At 38.3% G+C, this 23,839-nt stretch overlaps 1 protein-coding gene across 1 annotated transcript in view; it reads right to left on the reverse strand.

Moving 5' to 3' along the window:
* The window catches only part of LOC149776802 (lactase/phlorizin hydrolase-like), an 85,789-nt gene that overhangs the window by 40,403 nt on the left and 21,547 nt on the right, over positions 1-23,839 (reverse strand). The window contains exons 11-14 of the mRNA XM_089941498.1: positions 23,566-23,823; positions 5,225-5,408; positions 4,625-4,864; positions 3,772-3,895 (exon numbers count right to left, since the gene is read on the reverse strand). Of these exons, the coding sequence (XP_089797624.1) occupies positions 3,772-3,895; positions 4,625-4,864; positions 5,225-5,408; positions 23,566-23,823 (806 nt within the window). The remainder of the gene's footprint in view (positions 1-3,771; positions 3,896-4,624; positions 4,865-5,224; positions 5,409-23,565; positions 23,824-23,839) is intronic.

Here is a 23,839-nt window from a genome sequence, read left to right on the forward strand (position 1 = left end):
TGCAGACCAATGTACCAGTTACAGATTTTTATTCGTCGCCTTGGTGGCCAGAGAAATTACCAAAATTTGTATATAGGGTCGAGGCTCTGAAAACTCCATCATCACTTTTCGTAGTCAGCGGACACGTGACCACAATATGATACGAGTTTTGTTTTGTTATATATTAGATGGTCATTGGTATTGTAAAACCATAGGATCCCCACCACTATTCTATTGTCGGGTGCCCATTCAAACAAGAAATAAATCAGTTTAAGCTGTGCCTATCATAATTTTCCTTGCGAAATCACACTGACCAACATTTGACATACCTCTGGTTTGGTTTGCAATTCATTGGAAAATCTGGATAAAGTTCAGATTGAGATTGCACGGTACGGTCACTGGCCAGTTGGACATTACACAGTGCGTACGAATGACATTTCCTACACACGTATGAACAAGATGCATTTATCTTAAATTTGTTTTATTCGTGATTCTGAACAAGAAAGCTTTGATTAACAGGCGGAATAGTGGAATGGAAGATTATTTATTTAGATGTTGCGAGCGAACGATATATATATATATATATATATATATATATATATATATATATATATATATATATATATATATATATATATATAGAGAGAGAGAGAGAGAGAGAGAGAGAGAGAGAGGATCAAAAGTATCGTGTGTATGTTTACAGTTTGTTTAAGAACGGATACTTGTATAGACAGCTTTATCAGATAATTATTTCGCTAGACACAGTCAACTGGCCATCACTGAATAATTTCCACTCAGCGTAGTATCTAAGAAGCACAAACTTGTACCTCCCAAACATTACATTTGGGCTGCATCAGATTGTAGGAGGTATCGAGAAAACTTGAAAAGTGTATAATCGTTTTACCGTGAAATGTGTGTGTGTGTGTGTGTGTGTTTGGATTTTTAACGTAGCTTTAAAAAAATAAAGTTATATACAATGTCTGCAGTGTGACACATTACCATTACACCAGGCCAAGCAGTCTTACCACTTCTAATAGGGGGTTTCACGGCTGTAACGGAGTTACTGATCGTAGCGCCTAAAAGTACTTCTCTTAGCTCCAATGCGCATGCCCAATTTTTTTTCTCCAGTTCCGGATAGTTCACCGTTCTACACTTGGTTAGCGAAACATAGTCAGCAAAGGAAGGTATCTAGGTTGTGCTACAGATCATTATGGTTAAACCAATGAATCAATTATATATGCCAAACATCTTTTGTTCATACTAGGAGAATAATTAGAGACATTAAATCAGATAATTAGATGCAGTGTCCATACATTATATCAGATAATTAAATAATATTTACTTTCCATACTTAAATGATATCAAATAATTAAATTAAATACAATGTCCATATCTGATAATATAAATTCATTATCCATAAGTTCAGATACATTTGTAGGAACATTTCACTCTGCTCTCCGATTTTAAACATTTATTGCACATGTTTGGTTATATAACTTTAACGAAAACAATCTCAACAATTTGCATTTTTTATATGTTGATATATCCTTCTTTCTCAGTTATTTTCGCAAGGCTAATAGTTCGTTTATAACACGTGTTAAGAAATTTATAACACAAGATCGATAAGAAAATTATAACACGAATTCAATACGTCAGCTGATTTGTAATGCTGAATATTTTAAACCAGAAAAGTTTTTTTTTTTATATATAAAAAAATGGAACAGTATTTTAATGTATTCAGAGGAACTTAACAAAGCAATAATTACATTAGCTATCATAACCATAAATGAGTATAATTAATGCAGACGGAATATTTATTCATATTTGGGTGTAAATATCGTACAATACTGAGATTAAATAACATGCCCAATGACGTTTTTCTTGTTTCATTTTTTTAAAATACTTTTGAAACATCAAATATCGGACGAATTTTCTTTGCTTATGCTGACACGTAATAACTCTCAAATTTGCTGGGTTCTTTAGACAACATTTCTGATTGCCACCAGCAAATTCATCTAGAACAGCCTCTTAAAAGTAGTTTAATTCTGTTTAACTTTCCTTGCCTCAAATATGTAAGTTTTAAAGATCCAATTATTTCACAGATTCCGTCATATTACTTTGGTTCGCCTTTTAAATCAATATTTGATCCACGTGACCGGATGTAAAATTGCAACCAGTATGATTTAAAAAAGAGACTGCTTGTAAGAACATGCTCTACAAGTCAATAATAAATGGATACTCACAACTATTCATATTTGTTGTCTTTATTTATCAGTCACTCTTTCTAACTTAGCATCATGTTATACTCGTTTTTAACCAGAAGTATGCTTATGTAATATACGTATGCGAACACACATTCATTCGAGGATATACATACCCATGCACCAGATGAAAGAAGACAGACATACAGACAGACAGACAGATAGGTGAGAGCCACAAATGTCCTATACATGCATAGTGTGTCTAACATCGATATTTCTCCAAATTGTATTTTCAACCGTTCAAGGAAATAAAATTAAAATAATCATCAAAGAGACTCGTACGTGCGCCTGTCTGTTCAAGCGTGATTGACATTTGTGCATTTTGAAAAAAACTCAAGTTATTTCATGAAATATATAATGAACATTAATAGAAAAGCCAAGGAAATAAATTTAAAATAATTATCAAAGAGACTCGTACGTGCGCCTGTCTATTCAAGCGTGGTTGACATTTGTGCATTTTGAAAAAACTCAAGTTATTTCATGAAAAATATAATGAACATTAATAGAAAAGCAACAGTCTAAATCAATAATTAAAAAAAACTTAAGAGGTTAGAATTTTTTCTCGTTGTCGTTCAATCTCCATTAACTGCTATGATTGAATCTGTACAAAATAAACATATTTTCATTATTCTTCAAGCGAGATAAATTGCAAGAACATTTTACGCAGCGATACACTTCGCACATTCAAATAATACAAGCTAGAGCATAAGGTAGTAATGGAAAGATAATAAGTTCTCACATGGGCAGATACTATTTATTTGAAAACTGGGAGCAGCGCAAGTTGGTGAAGAAAAAAAAGATGTAAAAAAAATTGATCAAATATTGATAGAATTTCTTTTTAAGATAGTGAGATATCGATCCTGCTTGCATAATGTGAGCCGTCTGTCACATTTTATTGATCTACATCTGCCATTTTAATTGATTGAACTATCCGGAAGTGAGTTGCACCGATATGCCCTCTGGTGTGTTCAAGGGGAGATACTAACCGTGAAACCCCCTATACCATTTTTATAAGTCTTTGGCATGACTTGCCCGGGTTTCGAACCCGCGACCTCCCGCATTCGAAGCGGACGTTCTAACCACTAGGTCAAAGGAGCGATGAATGAGTATAAATGCTGGATCAATCGACAACATAATAAGTAATATATACCAACAGCTGTTTATGGATGAAACAAAGTTGTCACTCTGTTTTAGAAACACGCAATTATACGACGTGTGCAAACGTACTGAAGCTCCAATTTCCATTACAAGGGCATCATTCCGTTTACTGGTTTACTAGAGTCGTATACTTCATTCTTCCTTAACTTTTCAGATGCACCCGTAATGGAATTTCTTGACATGTCATTTTTGACACTTTATGCTGTGACTGAAAAGAAATGGTTATGGAGAAGGATTATATTCATCCCCAAAGGACAGAGGTAAGCAGAAGAAAAGCCCATCAATAAATGACCAAGGGAGTTTTAATATAAAATTTCTCATTGGTTGAAAGCTGGTGATGGCTAAATGTTGACGAAGAGGAAACGCTACTCACGTGTTCCAGCAATCGTCAAAGGATATATCCAGATCCTGGTCCCCCTCATAACTGTGGTCTCCCCTCACGTTGTGCCGAATGTAGTTTGTGGTGTAGTGGTTCAGGCCAAAGAAGTCAGCAGCACCTGAACACGAGGAAGATAGCACAGTTGATTCTACGATAATTGTACGACGCGATTCGCAAATATTATATATTTTGGGGACCGTTGCGAGAAAAATGATTGAAATTTTGAGTTTCGTATTCGCGCATTTTATATGGAATAAGAAAGAACAAATAATTTCCTGTTAATTATCATATAATAAAATATGCTGACATTCTTATAATAAAACCACTTACAGTCTCGTTACTTGAGTGTCATTGTGATAAATGGAGGTAATAATTCTTTGTGACAACACTAATGTGCCGACTGATAATGACTGTGTGATAATCCATCAACATTATACACAGGCCAGACGTTTAATTGAAAACCTAATTTACATGCAAGACTAAAAAAAAATGAATAATTTCTTGAGGTAGTGTACTGTCAAAGTTTATGTGTGCTTTATCGTTAACGGTCCGACTTAGTACAACGTGAGAAATAGTGTAATCTTTTCAGTACAAAAGTTGTTTTGTGCCTATTTCGGAATCTGATATATGAGTAGTACCGGCATTGTAAATATTCATTGAGAAAAATTTATATATAGTTTTCTTCCAGAACACTACACTGAATTTCTAAGCAATTCTAGAGGTTTAGTCAGCTTTTTCATTTTTCTATTCATCTTATGTTTCTTCTACTGTTACCCGCCAAAAAAAACTATTTCTTTTTTGAGACAACCATACGACTTCAAGGCCTAAAACATCGGGTGCATCTAACCTCTATTCATTAGCTTTTCCTCGTCGGTGAATTCTGGGAGTCTAGATTTGGCAAGACTCTGCTCTCGGCTTTTACGTGCAACAAACTGTTTCATCACGCTAGGATAATCCCCGTTTCCAAAAATAGGATTGGCAAACCAGCCCAGTTTAAATTGCAGCGCCCTCTCGGCTGCGTAGCGATCCAAGGCTGATGATGTCTCCGACTGTTTCCAGTCACAGTCAATTGTAATCCCGACCTTCCCTGTAAAGAGGACACTATATATATATATATATATAAACATGCAATAAATCACATATTCTGTTTCACATCAATATAACATTTTTTGATATTTAAGATTATATTAGTATTCATAATTATTATGTTATAAATCTTACGCTATGTTTGCCACTAGCAATATGTACCATATATTCAAAATGTGTTCTTTAATGCGCTTGTACAAAAGAAGAATGTACGGAATGAACCAGTTGTGATTAGATACAACGCTAGAAATTACTTAGTGCAAAGATTGAAGTCTAGATTTTGTATTCGAGATACGAATATTCGAATTTGTATTCGAGCTTTACTGGGATTGGCCGAAATGTTGCGAATGTGCTAAGTTACCGTGGTAATGATTCCTGAAGAGCTTATCGTACGTATGGTAGGCCTTCACATGTGATCGGATGATGTTATGCGCTACTCTGTAGGCCCCTTCATTTGGCTCGTACACACCGGGGGCAAACACTCCGATGCCATATCCCATCCAAGAAACAACGAACGCCTCGTTGAAAGTTATCCACATTTTCACCTGCATAACAAGAATATATTATATTTTCTAACAAATTTAATGATAAATATATAACTTAGCCATCCCCATCTCCGATAAAACCGGACAAAAGCCATATAAACAAATGAACACATATTTACTTACATTGATAGGGCTATGGTTGTGTTAAAACTTTGATTCTTCAAGATTCGAAGACATAATGACGCACATGAAACCTCTGGACAGATGACGATTGTTTATCTAAAACTACTTATACAACTTTAATGTATATTCTTCACATTTGTTTTGTAAAATGGTTTGTCGTAACAAGCCACGAGGTTGGTTAATACATAGTGACGGTTCTGGAAGCAGCCTAGCCACGGTTGTGAAATTAGCTGGGCCACGGGTCTGAAACTCCCTAGTGACGGTAGAAGGAACAACCTGAATCTATTTAATAAGGCGAGATCAAGTTAAGAAGAAACAAAAATGTATCAAACAAACTGCGTGAGTTTGGCTTGAGCTTTTGATTTCCCCTATATGGCTAAGGACCTTAAGACAGCAAAGACTGTCACTAAAGGCTTTTAAAACTCGCTAAATAATTGCACTATAAATTAAACTAAATACCATACATTCAGGAGAATATAATTTCACACCTGTATGTTTTTTTTTTCTTTCTTTTTAGTTCGCAGTCATATATTTTATCAGCACACATTTCTGATGTGCACATCGTCTTTCACGAGACTTATTGCGAAGTAGTTCCGAAATACACCAACAAACAACGGTACTCCTTTCTCTCAGTACAAAGCACTTTATAGGTCAGACTAACTCAATGCATTCTTATATCAAGAAAGTTACCTTAAGGACTGTACCTACCACTTAAATAATGATTCGGTTTGAGAAACATCTTCTCAAAATCGATTCCCCATAATCAAACAAATACTCATTAAAATCTATCAAATGCAACATCGGATATGTAAATAAAAGTAGCATATACCCATGGTTTAATACATTACCCATGCCTCTGAAAACAACTTGCCCACGAACGATCAGAAACATAATAAAGAGATTAAGATTCACCCAATAATACTAATCAGCTGATCTACCATATACCCAATTCGTGCTTCTCAAGCAGCTGATGGGTGTGTGGATGGTGAACTGACCTTTTTTGGCGTTTTTAAATGTGAATTTTTTTCTTCAAATTCGAGGGCTTAGAAAATGTTGAGATCTTGAAGGCATTCCTCGGACCACCTCCCTTATAGGGGTGACAATGCTGACAATGACGTTGAGAATGTACTCATCAGCACCAATGCGGATTTCAAATTGTAATTCGCAGCACGTAAAAATCAAATTGATGTTCAAGGGAGATTTAGCTGTACGATACCGCTATCACAAATCTTCGGTTTCTACAGAAGTGGTTGAGAAGATATCTTCGGGGCGAAACATACTGTTCCACTAGTTTGACGTGGCACTGATGACGAAACTATCTAGCACGCTGAAGGCATTGTTTCAGAAGCAACTGCGGCGCTTCACTGGAAGATGATGACGACAAAACCGGCACTGTGGATGCCGACAATGGTACAATTGCTCGCTGAAGAACAAAGGTTGCTAACGTTTAAATCAACGTTGTCGTAGCTGACGATAACCATGAACTCAATTACAAGCACAGCTGTTGGTACATTTGCATAGGAGACAGCATCGCAACAGGGAGCTTCAGCACCACGATATATATTTGAAGCTTTTCACGATGCTAGACGACAGAATTCTCAGAGAAGAATCACAGTGGAGGATAAATGGACATCAGGAAGTGTTATTGGATTTTGTGAACAATTATGTCGCACGTGCGTATCATTGTTTGATGACATTTATAAGGCGTGATCACAATGCTTATTACTGTTTGGAAATATCTCAGCTGGATTTCACAATATTATATCCTATCTATTATTTCTCGCTGAAACCCTTTAATTTGTTTTGACAATCTGTCGTTGATATGCATTTTCCAGCTCAAGTAGGTGCACTGCCAGCTTGTGTTACTGATTACAGAACAATTATTGCAGTATTATCAGACAAAACAATGCAGCTCGACGGTGCTGGTGGACGAATGAGGGTTGTTTATTCACCCGTAAGAAAAATCGCTATTGAATCATTCATAATGTTATATAAAATGTCCTATCAACACGCCAGTGTTACTCTGTCACCAGGTCAGATTAGAAAAGCTACAATCGGCATCAGTAAAAAAAATCAGGAACAACGATATTCTTAAAATCAACGGCGTTGCAAGGCCCAAATAATTTGGCAATAACTGACTTCAAATGAAACGTTTCAGTAACGCCAAGAAATCAAATACTACTGGCATCAGACTTGATCTTTTCGTGGGTGCGAACAAAGATACAATAAAGCTGGTGATATATTCCTACCTTGTGCAGCTATAATAGCATTGATAGCTGCCGTAATGGCATTGAAAAAGGCGACGAGGCCGGGTCATGGGAATTTAAAAAAGAGAAAGGGGATGGGGTGGGGTCTAAGATTAACAGAAAGGTCAAGGTCTGCGACTACCAGGAACATTTCGCTAAGCATGCTTTCCATGTATAAGTTTTATGCGTGATCAGGTACCATAGTAACGAAACCGCGTTTAATCTGATATCATTAATCGCGATGGAAGTTCCGGTCCAGGTACTCTCTGTGTTGCATACGCTATTGATCCACGCAGTAGTGGTGGGTACTAGACCGCACCGGGTGACACCATCAGAGGGGGTGACACCAAAATGATTGTCTATGAAAGGTTTGAAATTTTGTGCAGGAAGGAGGTCCATGGGGTAACACCGTAAGTTAACGCATTGGGTGACACCAACCCTAGTGAACCCACTGAATCCACGTAGTGTTGTTTATTTTGATTCGTATGGATTGGCGCCATCAAGCATATTTTTAGCGTATCTCACTGCCCTGGAGATAGCTCCTGCGATCTGGTATTCAACAGTACCAACAAAGACGTTGAGAGATCCACCAATATGCTGTCCAGAGGCTCTTGCTTTTACTTAGCGCTTTATCAAAGTGATATCGTCGCACAAAGTCGTACACGAATACACAATTGGACCTCATAACCGTCCAACGGCATAGCCGTCCGTCATTTTGAACAGGTTAATAATTAATAATGGTATATATTTACGGAAGATCTCATCAATAAACGTGTTGTTAAAACCGGCTATACCATGATCGGTGAACTCAACATGAACGGAAATATAATTGTTCTTCTGAGGTAACCATAATTTCGTGGACGACGATGACGCAACGACTGATAATAAATTAGCCACATTGCGGGCTGAGTATGATGTTCATGTAAGCGCGTTTACGGATCATAGCTGAAACTTTGAAGGACTTGATAAAAATCACCAATAATTTATCTGGAAGTCAAATGGTCGTTAACGTGAAGCTCGCAGAAATTAATTCAAAACTCGGTGATCCAGCCAACGTTCAAAAATCAATCACCGCGATCAACACAATGCTAGGAGATATATTCAGCGGAATCCCTGACGTTGCTGAGCTCGTCAGAAAGATTTGAAGCAGGTGTAATTCATTAATGTTTTATACACGCAGGGGTCTAGTTCAACAACATGGTCAAAACAAAATAACTAAATCACCGGTGTGTACAGGCTCTCGTTGTTCAGCTCTGCGCGATTTAGTATATTTACGACATATCCATGGCATCGTTCAACCGACACATTTTCTGGAACTTTGTCAGTCGTTCTAAATAAAAATACCAGGGAATATTCATATTAGATCCCAAAAACAAAAGAGTAAATTCGACGATGTACTGGTGGTGTCTAGAATTTGTTGCTTGAACATCTCAGGTGATTACTTAATATTTATATAGCGACAATCAATCTGGATGAAAAGTTTCCCAATCCCACACAGTCTAACAGATTTAATCACGCGTGTGGAAAACATCATTGACGAGCTTATGACATGATATTACCCGCAGTTCTAATTGGCATTTTGATATTCGTCGGCGTTGCTGATATTCTTAACATTAACGCGAGAAAACTATACGGCTGAACCAGATTATTGCTAACAGAACTCAGCCGCCGACTACGATGATATCAGCGACGTCAACGCAGTCAGAGGTCGACATCAGCATTCCTACACCGAGAAGCATGCTCAATGGTCAGTCACTTGAGATCGTACTGATAAAATTATTAGTTTATTATAGTTGGCCGAACATCAGAGCAAAATCATTTGGTGGATTATTCGCTAACAATTCATTAATACTATAATATAATATAATATAATATAATATAATATAATATAATACAATAGAATAGAATATAATAGAATAATTCGCTAATAATTCACTGTTATTTGCGCATAAGACCAAGGATGATCGCTATCACGGTACATGAGCTAACGCTAAACACCACCAATGTAATATCCAAGCCCGATGACGCCGTTGACCAATATCATTCGTCCATTAGAAATGTGTTGGGATGGCCAGAAACTGTCACTGATAATCGTCCTCCTAAATCAGAACGATTATGACTGACTCAAATACAGGAGGGCGGATTACGACCCGCCCCTGTCTCGGACTGCGTCGTGAAGTTACTTGATATAACTGAGGATCTTCGAGCAAATGTTGATAGTCATATTTTTAACCACCCAGCAATAAATAAATCAGAAGATAATGTTAAACGATACGAAAGAACTACCAGACAAATACGAGATGGAATTGAAGCTCTATAAAAGCCTTAGAAACAATCACATTTCCACTGCTCCTTCTTCAATACGGAAATGAAGAAGCACGGGCAAGACTTACTTTTGAATACTTTACTAACCGAGCAGCTATGGGATATGTAAGGGGATGTTTTCGCAACCTCGTCGATGTCATGAGGATGGGGTGCCGAGTTTGGGTCCAAGGATTATCACCCCAGCTCTCTTAGTGAACGTTTATCTGATAATGAAAATGTATGCACATAAAGCTTACTATAAAATTGCCAGAGATGAAGTACTAAATCCAGAAACCGATATAGAGGAACTTAGCAGTACATTACTAATGACAAATTTTCCAGCTCCAGAAATTAATATAGCGTAAAGTGAGAGTCGTATAGTTACACTTATTGATACTCAGCTGCCACAACTGGTTCAAAAATGGGAATCAATGGAAGGAGAAACAATTCTTAAACATAACAACGATCCAGATGGTGGCGGTCGTCATATATCGCGGAGAATAGTTAATATTACTTCGACGATTTCTGTAAATCTTGTCTCTGACGCTGTGGATGGTAGCCATCAGGCGGGAAGGGGTCAATGTCTTCACAAGCATCACAAGGATATATTCTTTATAGCTTTCTCCAGTGTTCCCCCTGGCCATTCGATTGCGAAAATCTTGGTTATTTAAAACAATTGTAACGAATATTATTTCGTTCACTGCCTGAATAGCCACATTATTGGATTCGCTATCATTGGATTCGGATTGCATGGTTAATTGTTTTCAATCTGAATCCGTCACAAATTTTCCTTAACTGTCTCGAACGTGCACATGTACCCTGTTTTTCAACTTCTCGAGACAGCTTTAATCTAACTTTCCTAACGGCGCTCGCCAGTGAAACACAATCAGCAAAGGCGCTATCGCTATTGACCCGCGCAAGGGACTTTTCTACTGCGCGTTGGAAAAATTTGATAAATCAATATTCTGCCGATACTGTGTATCTACTCTCTTCCCGTCGTTCTTGTATCATTTCCAAATCGTCGTTGATTGTTTTCAGGATCAAATTGATCAATTAAGTGGCATACCTTTGGTTTGTAATTTCTCAATCACAGAGATAATGGCATTAATATTTTATTAGTTCATTATATAAAATATAATGTTTTAATTAAATGTGTCATAAGTCAACACAAGGAGATGGCGCGCCTAGGTGATGCACATTAGTAGTATTTCCTTTGAAAACAGGCTGCTACTGTAAGCTGATGATGTTTCAGATCCTATTTAACAGTTAAGAGGATCTGTACTGATCAATGTTAATTTGTGCGTGAACAGTCGCCCCAGCGACCCCAGATTGCCAACCGACATGCTAGCAAATTTCAGAGGGTGGCCAAAGCGACTTGAATAACCCAAGAAGTATACCTGTCTAGGTCAAGCAATTAATATCGATAATTATATTACCTATTGACTGTAAGCTTATAATCATCTCAGCCAAGCTCGGCTGACTCCTCAATATACAATAAAGTTGTTTTTTCATCCAAGATGTGATTCTAACCCACGACGGAAGGAACCACTAGATTATGGACGCTTGTTATACAGATATATTTCGGAACTGATATATACAATTACGCATTGCTGAAATGAAAGCGAGTTTCGACCCACTTCAACTCCCCTCTCCCCCTCTCCTCAGTAGGGTCGGACGCCTCATAAACCTCTGGAAGTATCTTCGACTGTTCCTCATATGGCTGTATAGGAACTGGATTTGCTAGCAGTGTATATGCATGCACAGACAACCAAACTCATTTCTGCCTTATAAGTACAATGAATAATCCTTTGGTGATCTAGATTTGCTAGCAAACCACATTGAAATGAGCATTCCCTGGGAGTGTACACACATACACGGAGGCTAATTTATGTGCCTTATAAATACAATGATGGATCCGACCCCAAGAGCCCCCATCCCTTAATTTACTAAACACTACGCCATTTTAACTCGGTAACATGAGTCTTATTTGTACCTGAATACATCTGCCTGGCTTTTATAAAATGAAATCGGCCCGTGCTGATTTCATAGCTACTAAAGCCAAACCAAAAATGGGGTAGTAGTGTTTTGATTTCACACATGGGAATCATACTCTCTTTTAGGTCTAGTGTACTAAGCCAGACTGAAATGCATCATTGCATTCCTTTCTATTTTCAGAGATTGGTGGTAAAATATGATACATTATTATTGTTAACAGTTATATATACTGAAATAGTTTTTTTTATATTATTATACTGCTTTGATAAGGCTGAATATGTTGTACCAACAGCTACACTCTGTACTGAATTTGGATGAATATCGAAATATTTTTTTATCAGCAGATACTGATGAAAATACTTTTCTTTCACCGGTTTCTAAATTCATCGAGCAAACCTATCGCGCATTTTTTTGTACCTGCCAGTGGCACCCCATAAGGCTTTCTCGCAGTGAGTAATAGCCTGAATAGTTTAAGTCCAATACTTACCACAGCTTCTCTCTATGGCGCGGTGATGAATGGACTCCAGAGGAGAAAAATATTTTCCTAAAATCATCATTCGGGACGAAATATGTACGGTGTCCAAGGAAACATTAACACATTTTCTTGGATTGCCTATCGACAAAATCAACGGCGCCTATCGTGTGCGGCGATCATGGACAACATCCTCCATTTACCTTGTATTGTATCGATTATTATCAGAACATGTTAGAAGACCAGAGGGCTGTGGACGAAGCATTAACAGCGCTAAAAAGATGATGAGACTTAAATACGACAGGATTAAATCTGAGATAATGCGCAGTGTAATTCCAGAAACATCCATTGGTCATTTCTGGAACTTATGGCGCCCTAGTGATCTGAAAGCTGCATCCAGGAAAATAGTTCGCGATTCAGTTTAATCGGAACTATACAAGCGCCAAAAGGAGAAATTTCTCGAGTCACCAGCTTCTCTGTGTTAACGCTCAGCGGATACTCGTCTTTAGAATATTTTCGTGGCGATTCCAGGTTCAGCAACCCAGCAAAAACTTTTCAAGGGCGCTTGGTACAGCCATCATGTTGGACTGTGTGCCAGTCAATGAAAATTCATTCACCGCAGAGACCAACAGTCTCAGATATCAATACCAGTATTGAGAGTTACAAGAATGTTTAAACTACACAGGATGGTTTATAATCAACCTCAGGATGTACCCAGCGTGCTAGTCTCCGGCATGGTAATGAGAAAAAATAGCTGGCTATCAGCGAGATGAGAAAAAAGAGCGAGTTAGTTCTTCATTCTGAATTAACATGGAGTTGTAACAACGCCAAACTAACCACTGCTCCCTATGAAACACAATAATGTTGTGGCAATATTTTTCAAATGACCCACGACAATTTACCGTGGGTATTAGCCTGGGCCACATGCGCGAAAATGTTGCATGACATGTCTTGAATGGAACCGACGTCGAGACTAGTGCCCTGATTCGCTAGCGAATCCTGCCGGTGGTAATTGTGAATATTCAGGAATTAGCTGTAATTGTTCACGGACAAATCCACGTTGATGAGGCGCTGAATCTTGTCTGTATATTACACGCCTACCTATAGATCTGAACACACTGAAACTTTTATGTGTGGTTACACTCCATATAGGAACAGTTGCTCCTTTTTTTTACCACTTTCAAGTTCACCAGGCTCATATAAACACATGTCACGTTGCTGCCCAGCAATCGTCTCGCCTGCGAGTCTCGTCGCTTAGCTGGTATGTGTATCTTCGAGATCGCATCGATGGGTTTCATAGCAATTCCGCGCGTCACTTCTTTGTAAACAAAGTTGTTACGCATGGCAGTCTTGCAACCCATTCACAAGATCAAGTGTTCTTCATCAGTAATTCATGGGCGTACTGATGTCCAACCAATAGCTCAGCAAGTGTTGGAATAAATCGCTCAACGATTGCATGATCACAATGTATGGCGGCGTGTGCGCGTATGAATTCAACATTATGTATCAACGATGTTACCTCACCAATACACGCTTTGCCAGGATCAATCTGCAACAACTGTGGTCATTGAATTGATCCACGCCGATAAATTCGTTCAAACGCGGCTGCGACTTCAGTTCATGTTTTTGTTGATAATGGTTCCACTTTCTTTGTTTCTTTCTGCAACGTCGACGAGCGTCAGCGCGCACTTGTGTGTGGATGTGCGTACCTTGTCTTGGGGCTAAAACAAGATAGCTGCTTGATGAACTTCGTTTAGTCTGCTAACATCAAACCGTCCGTATTGCATCGTTTTAGGTTGTGGCAGATACATTTGCCATAGTGCCTGTAGGGCCAACGATTCTGCTGCCACATCACGCTTGACATCCACAACGGAAGCGACTTTGCTAATCGCCGCTGTGCCTTTCTATTATCCTCTTGGATAGTTTTATTTTTTATAGACTTCAGCGTGTGAATCAGCTTGACATCAGTGGTATGTCATTGCTGCAGAACTTTAGTTTTTATAAGCGACGGCATAAGCTTGGCACGCTTGATCAATCGAATTCACTAGAAATTTGCCAGTTTTCGGTCGGTTTTCCTTTTCAAGCCTGATACCAAGTCGGGTTCCATGACCACAATAATTATATCCCGGAAGACGTTTTTGACCTGGGTACTTAGTTCATGGAGTTTCTGGTAATTTCCCGAGCGCAGCTGCGAAATCACCACCTTTGGTTGGCGTCTCGCGAGACGCGATTAGCGATTTGTGAATCGCTGCAGACACAACTTTATATTGTTGTACCTCATTTTACGCACATACCATTAAGTTCTCACCTACTATTCGTTGTCATTGTTGCTCTTAATTCAATATTATCAGCGACCATACATAGTACACAATAAGGACTCATGATTATACATAATAATATATTCCTACAACATGCATGTGGTTGACTTGCTCATCGACACAAGAGTAAGGACCAATCAAGCATCATCCAGCATTACCCAATTCTATCCGCGCCATCATTATCGGTCCACCTCGGTCTGATAAAGGTCAACCTGATAATAAGATGGCTCAAATGGCACAAACATTATTTAGTAGCCCCATCCGCAGTCGACCAGCAATGTTAAGACTTCTTCAATGAATTCAAAGAAGCCGCAAATGATTCCTTATCGCCCGATGATGATGTTGTTGAATTTTTCGCTGACATCAATGACGCATCATCTTTCGAAGATCTTAATGGCGGCATCAAAAATTGTGTGGTTTACGATGATATCATGCTTGGCAAACAGACAAATCCAGCAAAAATATTTTCACGAGGCAGGCATAAAAACACGAATGTCAATTACGTTAAACAGCGATATCTTCGGATCCCCAAAGGGATCAAATATAACTAATTTTTTGGTTATCATAAATGGCGTTGATACACATAAACAGCGAATTATTCATCAGACCCGGTGTCCAGGCGATATGGACATAATTATGCTCAGAAAGCCCCACATTAATTTATTATAATTAATGTACACGATCCAAGAACACGAGATCGCATTGGTTTCGATAAAATATTTGGTTGATCAACCTGTCAACACATCAATGATAAGTCAGACATTTTATAACACACCCTGCTACCACCGTGGACACCCCCTTCAAAGACGCGGTCCTCGTGATGCTGTTGCGAAAGGCTCAGATCTGCTTTTTTAAATAAAAGATTTTAACATTCTTTTAAAGACCTCTTTTTAAAAAACGCAAATATGGTCGTTTAATCCACCACTGCTTCTCATATTAATAAAATATAAATCAATAGATCAGACACATGCATCATCACACTCATCAATATTAAACCAAACCATAATCATTGACCGAATAATAACATCTAGAATGTTCACTTCTGATAACAGGGTCGTTACCTGCACATTCTATATAAGCCACAGTGTACGTCGCGTTCGTGTTCAGCTGTCTGTTGCATTCTAATGCATTGTACGGCCTTGATAATTCCAACCATCTAACGCGTTATGGTCCTTTCCCCAACGAAATGTTTATCATGGTGTTAGAAAAGCTACTCAACATGTTATATTTTTAAAACAAAAATTAAGGAAACGTAATGAAAAATTAACAGTAAAGACGTGATAAAGTACTTGGGTTCAAATCCGAACATAGTTGACTGGCCTGTCGCAGCTTCGGCACACCGTACTACGCCCAATTAACTTGGTTATCTGAGTAGAGATGGAATCATCCAGCGACTCATCAGCATTCCAACTGCTAAGTTCCCATGTCCTCTGTGTCTTTATATCCCAGGCATGTGTACTATTGTGAATTCATATGCTGATAGGTCTTCAAAATAGAAGGTATATTGTCTTTTCCAGGTCTTTTGAAGTTCATCAGTCAAAGCAGATTGCTATGATAGGCACGAAATATGAATTGTCTTATGTAAAACTAGATCTTGAAATACCAAATGTGGTTTACAACGGCCAACATCTCACTGCACGTGACATAACATTAACATTCCGTCTTGTCCAGACAAGCACTGTACGCAACACTTCGAATGCCGATTGATTTTCATGTCATGAATGTTATATATATCTATGTGTGTTGATCTGTTTTCCACGATTGTAGATTGTTAGGGTCTTTCGTAAGCAACATGTTACAAAGCTAACTTTTTCCGTGATTGTAAATTATAGTTTAGATAATGCTCATTTGTAAACATCATGTTCAGGATAGTGATATTGGATATTTTAAGGTCTACCTTATTTTGGTCATGTTGGTTGCTACAGTGTAAGTAAACATCTGATTTTGTTTGTGAATTTAATGGCAATACGTTGCCATTGGGATAACCAAGGTCATTGTAATCTTATTTTGTCATAGGATTTTATATAGAGCCCTGATGTAATAAACTTATTCATTCGTACTGCAAGTCCAGTCTCTAGAATCATTGTTAGTTGTGTTTAGATTTAATTTGAGAGGAATCATGTATTTAAAATTATTCAGTGGAATTACAATATGCTTATTGCCTTTTTTTGCCTAAATCATTATTTTTGGATTTTTTGAACTCTTTCAAGGATAGTCTGGATTATATCATTGTGACTGTCATCAGCTCATTCAAGATTGAAATTCATTCGAAACTCTTCAAAAACTCGTTCGGAATACTATACGTTTCGACTTGTGATAGAACCTTTAGTATTAATTGAGAATGAATCACAATATGGTAAATAATCTAAATTCCTTTTAAATTTTCATTTTTGTCTTCTTTGGAATTAAAGTATTCGTTGAATATTTCTAAACCTTTTGGTAATGCTTTTTCTTTTACTTACCGGTAGTTTAGGAGCACATAGTCGTAACAAGAGAAGAATAATTGTCTTTTCCGTAGGCTGGTGAAAATGAGACACTGTCTCAGCAAATTTACTTTGGAATCGGCAATAACTAATGCAGAATCCAAGTAATCTTTGTACCGATATAATTGATTTCGCATCAGGCCATTTCTTTACTACGATCGATGGTAACTCCTGCAGCTGATATGTTATGAACAAGACACCATACATCTCCTGTACAGATTGTACCTTTGCAGGGCTTCAGCTCAAGGATGCCATTAAGAAGGTATTTAATGAATCGTGCTTGTGTCTCAAGCAAAGTCTCCAACTCGCTTCAAAATTCAGCTATAAGACTATATAGTCCAAGCATGATTTCTCCTTCCCATCCTTCATTGTTACCAACATATCACTGACTTGTGAGTCTCTTACGTTCCGGAGATGGAAAGAAAACTGTCTGGGTTTGTTTAAAATGAGTGCAGCATTCCCTGAAATAGTTCTTCACCAGATTCTTTATACACAGGTAATTATTATCTCTAGCGAAAAACGTGGAAAAGTCGTTGAAAAGAACATAGAGGACATCATCTCGATTTCTTGTTAACTGACTGAATGATCGCTGGATTAACTCAACCAGATGTGAGGGTACATTGCTGTTCGAGTACCTCGTAAAACACCAGATAATGCCAGCCTATAGATTTATTATATCTTCAATCGTTTTCAATAACCGTACTGGCACCGTTCCATCTGGCGCTTTGAAAACTGCTGACGACTGTTTTCTTTTCATTTCAAAACGAACAGAGACGACCCGGTACCGATTATGTATATAATTCTCCACAAAACGTTCAGCATCAAATCTCGCGTGATAACTTCGCTCTCTGTCACATATCATTAGCCTCAGCCGAAATAACACATTTCCCACAAAACGGACACACGCAATTACATATTTTATGAGCTACGAAACCAGTTTATGCGTAGTGGTAAATTACATTACGTATATGAAAGAATTACGGTAGTTTTTGGATGAATAATATACCGATATAAAACCAATGTTTCGGAAGAAGCCAACTTATGGCTACATTGAGCTCAAAAGTAGGATTGAAATTTTAACCATTTTCATTTTAGAGCTGTTGTAAACTAGGAAACCTCACGGTGTCAGAGTTACAGTAGTGGGCACTTACAAAGGAATTGTTCTTACATTGTTTCATCATTTTAAGTTTCCTTTTGGTCATATCCTGATACCCAACTTCTCCTAGGTTCTCACACTATCATATACGATTTTATTATTATCAGTCATTACCTATTGTACTTCGATGATATAAAAGAATCACTTTGAACAAAAACATTTAAAAAACGAAACGACCTATTTTCTTAGGATAAAGCCCGTTATATTCATACTTTTGCAGTGTTCAAGCTATTTGTTATGCACACTGTAAAATCATTAATTTTGAAATTTTATTAAGGAGTATTTTCAGCTGTTGGAGCTATCACAGATGACAAAGACAAATATATACACCGTTGTCGATCATGTCTTTGTCAGGAATCAGAAAACATCAATGGAACTGAGGTCCTTGTGTAAACTATTAAGTGACCATTACCCAGTTTGTATCACGTTGCTTTTATTTACTGTCAATATCTTGAATCATACATGCAAGAATGGCAGAGTGCAAAATGCACTACTTCATTAAATATGGAATAGTAAATAAATAAATAAATATTTCGATCTTCATAAGCCAGATCAATCGAATTCCTACCACGACTCAAAAACCCCAACACAAAAGATACAAACTGAAATGAAAAAACTCAAATGCAGTTTAAATTTATTATCCTCCTCCTCCATCTTAATGCTTTCTTAGCTTTATAGGATGAGTGAAATTAAAAAAGAATAGGGATTTATTAGAGTTGGATTTGGTGCATCCAAGAATACTGACTTCAGCACTTCAGAGAAAAACTTAAACAGTTCCTACGTGTGCAATGCGGAAATACGGATAAAACTCTGAATCGAATGCAAGATAAATCACGTAAGACTAAATGGGCGTTTAAATTAAGCTTTTTGTTTAGCATTTAGAAGGAATATGTAACTCTGAGGAATCAAACTATTACAGAGTTGTGCTACGATGGAACTGTCTGGCACCCAGCTGAGTGTTTTATTTATTACAGCTCAGAAGTGCCTTTGAAGCAAACGAACTTACAACGGGCTTAGCAAAAACGAACCAAATGAATCTCGTGGGCTCAAATGCACACCAATAAATAGTGGCGACATGCAGGCGTTGAGTTTAAGCGCTGATAGCCAAGGCATTGTATTTGTGAGCCGCAACCAAATAGCTCGTCATCTTGCGGTTATCAATTTGAAAGAGGGAGAACTATGCACCTCAGTGCAGAAATTTGGACCGTCCTTCACAGCCAGCAATATGATTTCCTTGTCGTTTAATAAAGTTCTGTGTAGTCTTTACTTCGTTGTCCCCATAATTTGCACAGCGGAATGTCGTTGTTTATATTCAAAGCCACCATACGCTCTCTAAGAAAACGTAAGGCGCAGAGAAATCATAGGGGCACAGCAATACTAACTACCTCTGTTGTCTGGCAGAGGAAGTTAATTGCGGCCACCGTTTGAGAGAACAATGTCTGACTTTCCTCTGAAATACAATATTATGTTGGTAGAACAAGCTTGGCTCGTTAACGACGATGCTTGACAAACTCAGCGGCATTATTAGTTGAGATACGAAATGTGTAGTGTTCATTAGTGATCATGCACGCGCGAGGGTGTTGCACGAAGCTGTCTGACAGTCAATCATTTTTTGTCCGGAGGAAGTTTTAGTAATACACGTTTTGTGTGCTTTTCTTGCACCTCTTGGCATTTTTATTCCATGGTCTATCGCGAATCGCTTGCGCTCAAGTAAGGTAGGCATACATTTATAATCAAAGCATTATCATTAATTGTTTATTCAGTCGATACATTTATGTAATATAATTTTCATTTTAATAGGATCGGAAAGCGCTATCGCTCCAATTCTGGATAGTAATTCATTGACATCATCGTTTTTCTCACTCAACCACAATGTTGGTGTTTGCCTCAGTATTTGTGTTGTTCTTCTCAAAATTGTCAGCAATTGCGTCAGCAAAACCTTTGCCGTTACGCGCAAAAAATAGTCGCGTACAGATCCAATTTGTCGACGTAGCTGATTACGCGATGTGACTTTGATGTCATATCTGAGACATAGTCAAGCACCGGTACCAACAAGTGAGTGGATCCTGAAACTTCAGCTTCAGACATCAGCTGGCTTTGTCAGTATAGTCAGCGCACATGCACCAGCATTAACATGCTGTCTATAAGTTAAAAACCGGCTTTATGACGATTTCAGTGGATTACCATTGGAGGTGCCCCTTCCAAGAGCTACTGTTCATCCTTGATGACTTTAATGCCAGAATCGGTGCAGACCATAGGTCCTGGTCAACCTGCTTGGGGCATTTAGGAAAGGGTAGATGAATGAAAATGGGCCGCACCCACTGGAACTCTGCAGCCATCACAGTCTTGCCATCACCAACACCTTCTTTAGTACCAAACCCCAACATAGTGTGTCCGGGAGACACCTCAGGTCAAAGCATTGGCATCGCCTTGGTCTCATCTTCACAAGATGTTCTAACCTAAGCAGTGCACAAATAACGCACAGTTACCATAGTGGAGACTGTGACACTAATCATTCAACTGTGTGCAGCAAAGTGAAGCTCCAGCAAAAGAAGCTACATTGCTTCAAGAAGGCTTCGAATTGACACAATCAAGAGAGGCCTAGAAGCGAAGGTGCTTGATTTGGCTACAGTTCTGGAGGAAGTCCTTCCCAGTTCAACGAAAACAAACATCACTGTAAAATGGGAACATCTCAGAGACATTGTCGACTTCGCCGAAATTTCAGCCTTTGACATTAAGCATGGAAACTCAAATAACTGGTTTGAAGCTCACTCAGAAGAAAGGCTTCCTACTATCGAGGAGAAACAACAGGCTTTTGCCGCTACAAAACCTCACCAACTGAGAAGAACATGCAAGTTCACAGGACAGCAAGTAACAAGGCTTAGCAGACGGCACGAAGCTGTGCGAATATTTACTGGCTTCATCTCTGTTAGGGATTCAGACCTTTGCCAATACTGAGTGACATTAAGGGTATGTAGCATGGTATCAAAGTGGCTTTTAGACCCACATAAAAAGACTGTCCCGCTGAAGACTACCAAAGGTATGATCATAACAGACCTTCCGAAGCAGACGAAACGTTAGATCTATATTCGAGAGAAAACAAGGTCAGTCAGGATGACCTAATTGATGTGGAGTGCTTACTAACCATGGACAAGCATGATAGTGAACCATCACTTGAAGAACTAAGTCAAGCGCTGGAGGCATTCGCTCATGCAAAGGTCCACAGAATAATGGCATATCTGCCGAAGTCATCAATGGCGTGAAGGAAACCCTCCTAATAAAACTGAATGAATTCTCTACCAATGCTGCAAACAAGGCTCAGTACCACAAGACAGTAAGGATGATATATTTTCAGCCTTCATGAGAATAAAAGTGATAGTAGCAACTGCAGTAAGTTTATGACTTTACCCTTCTGAGCATCGAGGTGAAGCTCTTTTCTAAGGTTGTATTGAAGAAGCTCCAAATGTCGTTTTCATTGATCTTGCCAAGGACTTTGACCTTGTTAACAGGGAGGGACTCTTCAAGATCCAAGCAGAAATTGGTTGTCCACCCACCATAATCAGTATTGTGAAGTACTTCCAAAAAGGCATGAAAGGGACCATTATGCATAATGTCTCCTTATCGGAAGAGTGCAGCGTCAGAAGCGGCGTGAAGCAGGGCTTTGTCCTTGCCCACACGCTATTCAGCATCTTCATTTCCATCCTGTTCATGTGAGTTTCGGATCAGCCAAAAATGGTTTCTACTTCCGCATTTTTATCAGACTTTGGGGGAAAACGAAGTGTAATTGAAATGGATGAGGGACATCCTATTTGCAGCGTTTTGAAAACGTTCTTAGGCACGACGGGCTCAACATCTGCCTAAACAAGACACAGATGATGCGACAGGGCGTGGATAATCCTCCATCAATTTGAAATGAAGACTTTGAACTTCAGGTAGTTCATGAATTCATGTGCTTGGGGTCATTAATTATAATCTTTCCCTCAATATAGAACTTAATATGCTCATCGGGAAGGCTGCCACCATATTTTCCAGACTGATAAAATGAGTATGGGCCAATAGGAAGATGGCGGAACTCTTATATAGGATTGAGAGACAAAGTTCCCAACATCACAGTGCTTGATTGAGCAGGGATCTCAAGTATGTAAATCCTTTTTAGGAAAAGACGCTTACCTTAGTAGGAACACGTATCCCGAGTGAAGGAAACCGTTTTTCAAAGGACCTCCTATATGGGGAGCTGGAAACAGGTTAAAAGACCGATTGGAAGACCCCGTGTATATCTATACTTTGTCCTTATCTTTTGTCTATGATCTTAGATGGTAGATTAAGATAATGGTAATTTGTAAACACTATGTAAACATAGCGAGCATTTGTCCATGATTTTAAGTTTTAAATAAGATGTTGGCCTAGTTTTTGAGTTCAAGGTCAAGTGAAAATGAGAATAAATAAGGACTTGGTAAACAAATAATTCATTTCTGTTTTAAGATCAGTCTTTGGGAATCCTTGACAGTTGTGTCCAGAGGAAATATATATTTAAATATTCGTTAGAATTAATAAGTGCCCATTGAGCTTGGATTAACAAGTTGCTTTCAAGTTAATATCAAATTATTGTGAACTCATTCAAAGACATTCTGGATTGCAACATTGTTGTACATCAATACATTCAAGACTATTGAAAGTCATTTGGAACATTCTATACCTTTGTACTTGTGATACGACATTTGGGATTATTTGGGAGTTAATTCATAATACTTTGAACCCCTTATAATTTTCACTTTTTAATATAGAGACAAAAATAACTAGTTGATTTCATTTATCTTGTTTTTTATAATTCTTTCTATTATTTAAAAACTATATTAGTAACAAAATAAATAAATAAATACATAATTAAAGAGAAGTGTGGTGGAATATTTCCAGCCCGCGCTTTATATTTAACATGTTAATGCCAAAAAACGTTGCAAGCACATTTTAAGAAGTTGTAACGTTGTAGGCATTGACGCAAAAAAAAGTAATTTGCATAAGTCTTTTCATATACTAAGGCAGACGAGATAAACTTAACTTACCCTATCTCCGAAATTCTCGAAGCAAAGTTTGGCAAAGTCATTGAAATGACCCACTATAGAGTCATTCAACCATCCTCCTGTGTCCTGCAATGCCTGAGGCAGGTCCCAGTGGTAGAGGGTGACCATGGGCTGAATTCCTTGGAGCAGGACCTCGTCTATCAACTGATTGTAATATTCCACCCCGCGGGGATTAAGTGACCTCAAGGTTCCATCTGGCAACACCCGGCTCCATGCGATAGAAAACCGGTAGAGACTGACCTAAAACAACATTATC

Source organism: Sinohyriopsis cumingii, chromosome 18 (genome assembly GCF_028554795.1).
Source record: "Sinohyriopsis cumingii isolate HCF-2022 chromosome 18, ASM2855479v2, whole genome shotgun sequence".
Taxonomy (NCBI): domain Eukaryota; kingdom Metazoa; phylum Mollusca; class Bivalvia; order Unionida; family Unionidae; genus Sinohyriopsis; species Sinohyriopsis cumingii.